An 8811-nucleotide genomic window follows, 5' to 3' on the forward strand; every position below is an offset into this window, starting at 1 on the left:
ACGATAGTAGGGTCGGTGGCCTCTAAGTGAGGTTATGCACCACTAATCCAGAACTAGTGCGCAAAATAATCCTATTTGTCAATCGGTTTCTACATCAAAGTTGTGTTTTGGCTTCTCCTCTTTAAAACACCCATGTATACTCATATTATGACCCTACATACCACGGGGGGGGGGGGGGGGGAATAGTATTCGATGGTTTTTGGCGTGATTTCATGTGTTCCTCTATTTTGCATGCCCCGCGACGTTTACCCTAGCTTTTAGTCGAGAGTGGTGATTCCACGTGACTTCCCTATTTTGTGTTATAATGGGTCGCAGAACCATGAAAAAAACCCCAAAAGAGGCCTAGTTCTTACAGAAGTTGTGTGAGTGACTTCGAAGTGGGCGTTTTGCACCTATAATATTCGTTCGGGGCAATCATGTTTGTGAACCAGGTACCACTTTACAAGAGTTGAGTCAGTGGTTACGGAGTGAGCTTTTTTGCACTACAAGTCAACAATCTTCGTGACCTATAGTCCTAATTAAGTGTGAAGGAAGTGTCACTTCAGAGTTTTGTACTGTATTTTTTTACACCACCCTTCTATACTCATATCATGATCACAATCAAAAGGATAAGATTTTTGACCTTCCTTGTGCAATCTCAGGGGAAACTTTATTCCGTGGGACCCGGGATGTCTACCTTGTAGCTATCCATCGAAAGTGGTGTTTTCATGTGAGTTTCATATTACCCATTAGCTTTTCATAGAAAGTGGTGATTCAATGTAACTTTCCTATTTTATTGTGTTAGTATGGATCATTGGAACATGAAAATCCCCATAAGAGGCCAAATACTTACAAGAGATCGGTCACTGCCTCACAATGGGGGTAACACACTATGAGTTCAGAATCTTCACCCACGATAGTCCTGTTTGCGAACGAAGTGCCACTTCAAAGTTGTGTGTTGGTTTTTTACACCACACTTAAATATCCATATCACTCTCCCATGAACGAGAGTAATTGTTTTGACCATTCCTCACGCAACTTGAATCGAAACGATGTCCCATGGGACCCACAACATGTAACCCTAGCTATCTGCTGAGAGTGGTAATTTCATGTGAGTTTCTTGTTTGTTTGTGTTATGATAGGTCACATGAATATGAAACCCCCAAAAAAGATGTCCAGTTCTTACGAGAATTGGTGTCGGTGGCGTCTAATTGGGGTTTTTTTGCATCATAAATCCGGAATCTTAATTATCAATGAATTAATATTTTAATATGGTAAATCTCTAAACTCCATCCATGTTTATAACTTTTGAATTTACTAAATTATTAGTGAATTCAATGAACGATTTTGTTTCCTAAAAGTGCCTAACTAGTTTCTCCACTTTACGGGCTAGCTAAAAGGAGCATGAGTTTATTCAACCATTTGCAACTAGCTCAAGCGGAACTTCCGGTATGATGTAAAGATTGTAATTTTGATAATAACTAAATTCTCATCCTTGACATTAATTAATTTTTTATTCGTGATACTGATGCTAAGATTTTTTTGGCTAGTGACAAAGCAACCAACAAGGCGAAGCCACTCCACATGCATGTCTTTTCACCGACAAAACAAAAACATTTCAAGAAGGCAGGGCCGCGGTGGGTGGGCGGCGGCGGCACTCCGGTCAGCCAGCTGCAGCGTTGCAGCGGGGCTTTACGGGCCCTCTTGGGTCCGGCCGGGCCAGTTCGGGCCTGGTTTGCCTCGGAGCCTCGTCCGGTCGGCTACCGCGAAAGCGGTGGAGGCAGTTCCCTCCCGCGTGGTTGCGGTGTTGCTACCCCCGTCCCCGATGCATCCCTTTTCTTCATCTAGGCCCTACTCCGGTGACCACAGTTAGGCGGCGAGGATGGCTTCAAGACCGTGGTGGCGTGTGCTGGTGGGCGGCATGATAGGTGGAGCACGTCGGAGCGTCTGGGGTGGTCGGGGTGGAGGTCGGGAGAAATCCTTGTCGGCATGCTCGACATCGACGCGGTGACGCCTGCGGGTGTCACCCTGCCTTCTTGAAGGGCGTCGGGTGTACCTCCTCCTCAAATCCCCTCCGCATACCGGGGGAAACCCTAGGACTAGTCCGGGCAGCAGCGACGTCATCGTCGTCTCCTTGGTGAAGGTGCTGCTTGGTATGCGGCGCCTCGGCGTGCTAGGAGCGTGGTGGTACTTCTCCGGAGGGCGCAGCGGTTGCGGGTCATCATCGTGTTCGTCGATCTGCCGGTGTCGGCATTAGTTCTTCTTTCCTTTCTTTTTCTTTTCTTTTGGGCTTGGTTGTGCTGCGGCCCCAGCGCGTTCGTTGTATCGAGTCGTTTGCTATATTAATATAGCGGGGCGAAAGCCTTTTTCGAGGAGGATTCTCTTGATAGATAGTATTATCCTATGTTATGTGACCAGCTGCAAATTCGTGCGCATGTCTAATTGAGAGAACCCGCACTATCTGAAATTCCAAAATTCACATGAAGAAAGGAAAGGCAGACCACGACTTGGATCGGGCCATCGAAATTATTGAGTTGGGCCATGTCTCATCAGCAATTTGGGCCAAACTGAACGCATCTTCCTCCAACTTCCCCGCGCCGCCGCCTCAACGCCGGCCGCACCAGCCCCTCCGCCGCCTCAACGCCGGCCGCACCAGCCCCTCCGCAGCTCGCCGCCCACCCAGCTCCCTCGACGCCGGATGATGGGCCAGCACCCACCAAATCCCCTCCGCCCCCCTGTCCCACCCGCTGCAGAAACATCCCCCCTGCACCCGCCGTCGATGAGCACCGCTCGAGGCTCAAGACGGTGCTGGACCTCCTCCACAACTTCCGCGTCGACCTAGAGCGCCACGGTAAAAGTCCCCATCTCCGCTTCCTGACCTCGATTTTCTTCCTATTGCTCATGCTCTGTCCCGTGCAGAAAATTTGGACCGGCCTCCCCCAGCTGCTACTCTGCTGGTGTGTGCTTGCCATTGCCAGCACGGCCAAGGAGAGGCCCTCCTCAGAAGCTGCAGCTGGGCCTGGACGTCGACGACCACGCACAAGGAGACGGCGACCTGGACATGATCGGCCGACCAGGATGACGCCCACAGAATAAGGTCCTCACCTTGTTTCCCCCCCTCTTCTTGCCGTGCACTAACCTAGTTTTTCCCCACGATGACATGTTTCTGTGCACCTCTCACACATGAGCATATTGTTGTACATATTCTCTTCATATTTGTCCCGACAAATGTTGGTCTCCTGTGATGCTGCTGATTGCCCCAGTTACTTTAGGAATTGACCAACTTGTTAATGCTTCCTGATATTGGATTCATTCTTATTATTTGATTATGCTAGAGTTCCTGATGTTGTCACCTCTGTTCCTGACATATGCAAAATATTTAGGCTGTATTGTTGTTTGGTCGTTCCAGTTAAGTGGATAGATAAAGAATATGTCTGGTTTACTGTACTAGCTGATTAATGTAGTGCTTGTTCTGCTAATACTTGGACAAACATGTAATATTTTTCCAATTCTGCATATATATATGTCCACCACCTATCTTATGCTGCTCAAAGTATCATCTTCATGATTTCGCTATGACCATATAATAGCTGGTTCATGCACATGCGTGTGTATTAGTGCTATCGCTGCGGTGTTGCACTTTGCATAGTCTTTCTTGCTTTTGCATACCTTCCTGTACAAAATATTGTATCTACCATGGTTCTTTGTTGTATGATGATGTGCATTGTTACTTTTTTATCGATCTGATATTTGTTTAATGTATTCCATCCTGGTGTGATAGTTGATATGACAAGAGTCAAAATTAAGTTTGTTCATATGGTTCTCAGCTTTGCCTTTGTCAAGCCTTATGATTTCTTTGTGGTAATGAAGTTCTTGTGTTGCTGATATGCAGGACATTTCCGGTTGGAGGGATGTCATGTCCCAAGCAAAAGTCAGGGATGGAGAAGACTGCTTGTTGTATTGTGCCACGCTACCACACGAGAGAGCTGGCTTACCAGGTTTGTAAAACAGGGGTTTTGCACTTCTGTTTGGTGTATATTTCTCTCCCTTTTCTTGATCATCTCATTGCTTTTATGTTCTGGATTGAAGGTTGCTCTATTCTATGGAGGTGTTGACATTAAGAAACACTAATGATTAATTTGCTGCCATCGCTGTGGTGGGCACACCTGGAAGGATTGTAGCTCTAGCTAGAGAGAAGGACCTTTCTTTGAAGAATGTGGGGCATTTCATCCTTGATGAGTGTGATAAGATGATAGAGTCAGTTGGTAAATTTTTATCCTCATTTCTTCCGTGTATAGAGTTTTCTGGTAATATCTTTATATATATGATGTGTGGAAGTGTAGGTTCTGCTAAGTTGTTTGCTGTATATAGTCAATTAGCACTAGTGATGTGTATAGTCTTTTTAGAATTAAGTTCTTACTCGCCCACTTGCCATGTGTTGTATGTAACAGTCCCGGGATGAGATTGCAGAAACTTGCATGCTGCCATGCATCAGCTTTGCCATGGCGTTGATTGTTGGGTAGTTCTCTCGCTAATTAGGCATGTGCTCGACATAACATCTTTGCCCACTAGTCATGTTCTGTGCACAATAGATCCTGCTTCATGCAACAAGAGCTCGAATATAAATTTGCTTTTGTTTTTGTATTCAGGGGAGAAGTGGAGCTGGAGCTGGTCAGGAGGTACCGATGGCTGCTGGATCTGGCTGGCAGGCTTCGGTGGCCTCCTTTTTCGACACTGTGGGTTTAGGTGAGTCCTTGGGTATCCATGACACTAGGCTCCGTGGATTTTATGATATGGATGACATAGTACATTCAAGCCTCCACAAGTCTTGTTTTTGATATGATGATCTGTGACACCATCAAGCCATGTTTGTATTGGTGTTTTGCAATTCTATTGACATGTTAGGCCAATTTCGAAATCTGTTCCTTCTTGCTAAATCTGTCCTAGCTGACCATCATGTTTTGTCCTTGTTCATGGAAAACGAGGACTAAACGGGAGACATGTGTTGCAGCTGGAACCTGTGGCTGCGGGCCATCACTTGGAAGGGAGCTGGAAGACCCTGGGGACAAGCTTGGTCGGCTTCCTTTCTAGCGCCTTAATGAACTCTGTGGTATATATGGTTCTGATGCATGTTATGTTGCATGTAACTTGCATGCCGCTGTGCATTAGCTTTGCCCGGTATTGTCCGTTGTTGAGGAGGTTTTTGTTGATTATATGTTTGTGTCACTTGGGTTGTGTTGTATGCGCCATTGTCTTAATTGAAGTATGATATTTGGTGTGTAGGTTTCGATGTCCAAAAAACATGCAAGGTAATGCCAAAATTTTGAGCACTCCCTTGCTGATTAAGTTCGGACATCCTTGCTACTCAGTAGCTTAATGACTAGTTCTATTTATTAAACAAAATCCTGCTGATCTTTGTAAACAAGTAGAAAGAAGCAATTGTTGACAAGTGCTAGATAGGAAGCAGAATCGATCATTAATAAGAAACTATTGCCTTTCTTGAAAATTGTTTCTAGCTTTATCAGTTCCTTGTGTAAATTAGAAATTTTGAATCAGACTAGTTCCTGATTCATGTAACTTGAGCTCGAAAATAATCTGTCTTTTCGTTTATGTATTTCAGGGGAAGAGTGGAGCTGGCCCAGGAGGTAGCCATGGCCGCCGGATCTGGCCGGCAGGCAGCGGTTCTTTTTCTTTGACTCCGTGGGTTTAGGTGAGGACTCGGGTAGCCATGACACCGACACTTTGATTTATTAGAAACTAAGCTAATCAGTAGTACTTGACGTTGTAAAATCCATTTGTGTAATGCTCCAGGCTTCGGAAGTTGTAACTATTTGGTAAATGTGCACGTATGTGACCATTGCTCCTAGCTCGCGTTTCTCTTTGGGTTAGACCTGTGAGCAAGGTTGGATCGTATGATGTACGAAGTACGATCATTTATTCTACTACTATATTGTTTGATCTGTGGTTTGGATGTTGCAAAAGAAGTAAAGGAGATGGCAAAATTTTGAGCACTATGGATAATTAAACTTGCGTTGACTTATTAGCTTAGTTTCTTTCTCGTAATAAACTGCAGTTTTTGTGTCTCAAATGGACCAGGTCGATCAGATGAGAAGGTCCATCGGTTTGCAGAGTATGAATTAGTATATCATCACCTATCTAATTCATTTGTGCATACATACACATGCTGCCTGGCTACACATCTTTACTATTAAATGGGAGTTGGTCGTTTGACACTCAACGCACTTTGGTGGTCGTCATTGAGAGCATCATGTACGTCCAATCAATCTCACGGTCTCTGCTTTCGTCGGACCTAATTAGGAAACAATCTCAGACGATACCAATCAAATCTGCATAAGAATTAAAATACTTGCCAAAAAAATTAATGTTTCCCACAATCTCTCGTCCTTTATATAATGAGGAAACAATCTTAGGCGTGATATCAATCAAATCTGCACAAGCATTAAAATACTTGCCAAAAAATTTAACCTTTCCCATAATCTCTTGCCCATTATAAAAAATCTTAATTATTAGCGCTAAAAAATCACCTGTAATTAACATCTCAGCCTTTTATTCCATGACGTAAAAGGAAAGAAATATTCTCTTGCTGCATGCGTTTCTATTTTGCATGCATCGATATTTTAATCTCGCTCGCAAATTGGGAAGTTATGGATCGGAAAATTTCTATATAAGACCTGGTCCAAAATCCTATTAGCGTGGACCAACTCTAATGAACCACGCGGGGCGCTCTTAATCTCAAAGTGCATGATGCCTGATTTTAGGTAGCTCTAAATCTTATACATATTTTTCTTTCGCCTAGCATTTGACTGGTATATGATGAAATACGATATATTGCATCCACATGGATGGGTGATCCCTAGAGGCGTGCCCGTGACACATTGTGGCATCTTCCGCCGACAAGGAGCGGTAAGAAAATACAACTCAGACGGTGTGCCAAGCCGCCACCGACTCTTTCATGCTCTATGGTTCGTGTCGCTTCTCTCACATAAATGTACATATTTGTATCACAATTTTGTCTTTCATTGTTGTCAGCATGAGCGTAAGTACAGACTCTCAGGCATCATGTATGTGAATCACTGAATCGCCTCGACATCGTAGTCATGAATCCTTACCGGATCTTGTCGCCGACGCTTGGTGGCAACCGCTTTAACTACATCAGCGTTGTGTGTGGATTTGGTCGTGCCGCAACACTGCTTGAGTTGGACGATCGGGTACATAAACAATCGATGTATAGTATCATATCTGTATAGGCATCAAACGCTTACCCGAGAGAGAAATATGTAAGCGATTATAGCAGTTAATGAGAAAATCAGCATTGTTTGTATCCATCAGGTAAATCATGCATTCGAATGCATGTATATTGGAATACCTCATGATTTGTGTTGTGCCACTGTGGATATCAGAGCTTGTGTTTCAGCTTCACGATTACTGATCACTTTCTTTGATTTTAGGTTCAAAAGAATATTGATTTTAGGTGTATTTACTATGTGGTACCAGTGGAATCGAAAGGCGAAGTGCTTCTGGTTGTACCTTCTTGCGTGAGCTACTCCTTCCTATAATTTCGTCCTAATTTAATTCATATTCATTTGAGGGCTGGAAGGTAGATTCCTACACTAATCTAACTTGTATACGACAAGTATGGTTTGGATGGTCTGAAGCTTCCTACACCAACGAGTAGCAAGCCTCACCTGCTCTGTGCCACAGAGCAATACAACCCGGTGATATTTCTTGTTAACTACTATGTAAAAGATTATAGAAATTAACTAGAAATATGATAACTTTCAAACCATCAAGGCTAATTTTTTTTTGAGATAACTTGCTGCGATATATTAAACGGCACACTCAGGTGCTAATACGGGTACAAGAAAGTCTGGGGGATCAAGCTCCCATACCTCACAACACTTATTCTCGCAGCCAAAACGAGCTAAAATATGCGCTACTTTGTTACCAGTACGACGCACATGCCTAACCGAGTGTCCGGCGAAGTCCTCCAGCATCGACTTTATTTCCTCGACTAAAGGTCCATGGATAGACCTGTCTATGTCGTTGCCTCCAATCTTTGCCACCGCACTAAGGCAATCAGTCTCCAATACCACCCTTGACAAACCTTTTGCTCTCGCTAACACCAGCGCCTGCTTGCATGCCAATAGCTCAGCTCTCTCCGGATCGGAGATAAGGTGGAAAAAATGGCTCACTCCCGTCAGGAACCTGCCATCATGATCACGCATGACCACGCCGCACCCACCCGAACCATCCTTCGCCAAAGCACCATCGGCATTAAGTTTAGTCCAGCCCTCCTCAGGGGGAAGCCAGTGCTCCATCGCCTGTGTTGAACCCGCCGTACGCGCCGGTCTCAGTCCTTGCCACTCCTCCAGCAGATGCAACGATTTCTGTATGATCGCATGTGGGGAAGTAACCTGAGCCTCGTCCCTGGCATCATTTCTCGCCAACCACAACTGGTATAGGACCATGATGCACACATTGATCAAGGCTAAAATTGAGGACTGTTTTCAGGCCATAGATTTTTCCAATATGTGTCCATTGGTGTTCATCATGATTGATTCCCTGCCCAATATTCTGTATTTTCCTCATTTTTTCTGCTCAATTTTCAATGTCGATCTCGATGTAGAGTAAGAGGACCATCAACATTTCTGGTCAATCTTCACCCAACAATCTTGGTGAAGAGTAAGAGGACAATCTTCAATGCTAATCTTGGTGTAGATTTTTTAAAAAAGGCACATACTAATACACACACATGATGGCATAATGTCATGGTGTAGAGTAAGAGGATATATAATATGGCCAATGCAAGAG

General features: G+C 44.4%; 1 protein-coding gene and 1 long non-coding RNA gene across 6 annotated transcripts; one reads left to right on the top strand and one right to left on the bottom strand.

Moving 5' to 3' along the window:
• The first annotated feature begins 2508 nt into the window (after positions 1 to 2508).
• LOC127335512 (uncharacterized) lies at positions 2509 to 5945 on the top strand. Of its 5 annotated transcripts, XR_007872861.2 has the most exons (8): positions 2509 to 2830; positions 2899 to 3076; positions 3872 to 3977; positions 4069 to 4244; positions 4629 to 4725; positions 4991 to 5089; positions 5263 to 5288; positions 5600 to 5945. It is a non-coding gene; the product is annotated as an uncharacterized lncRNA (long non-coding RNA). The 5 variants fall into 5 exon arrangements; XR_007872860.2 differs by lacking the exon at positions 5263 to 5288 and having other exon boundaries at positions 2510 to 2830; XR_007872863.2 differs by lacking the exon at positions 5263 to 5288 and having other exon boundaries at positions 2510 to 2830; positions 4991 to 5053.
• A 1881-nt stretch (positions 5946 to 7826) lies between these two features.
• On the bottom strand, positions 7827 to 8318 carry LOC139835780 (uncharacterized). The gene has a single exon (XM_071825645.1). It carries the CDS (start codon positions 8316 to 8318, stop codon positions 7827 to 7829), a length of 492 nt encoding a protein of 163 aa, XP_071681746.1.
• Positions 8319 to 8811: the final 493 nt, after the last annotated feature.

Source organism: Lolium perenne, chromosome 2 (genome assembly GCF_019359855.2).
Source record: "Lolium perenne isolate Kyuss_39 chromosome 2, Kyuss_2.0, whole genome shotgun sequence".
NCBI lineage: Eukaryota > Viridiplantae > Streptophyta > Magnoliopsida > Poales > Poaceae > Lolium > Lolium perenne.

Coding starts and splice junctions, on each gene's coding strand:
- LOC139835780 (XM_071825645.1), bottom strand. CDS start 8,318: ATGGAGCACTGGCTTCCCCCTGAGGAGGGCTGGACTAAACTTAATGCC.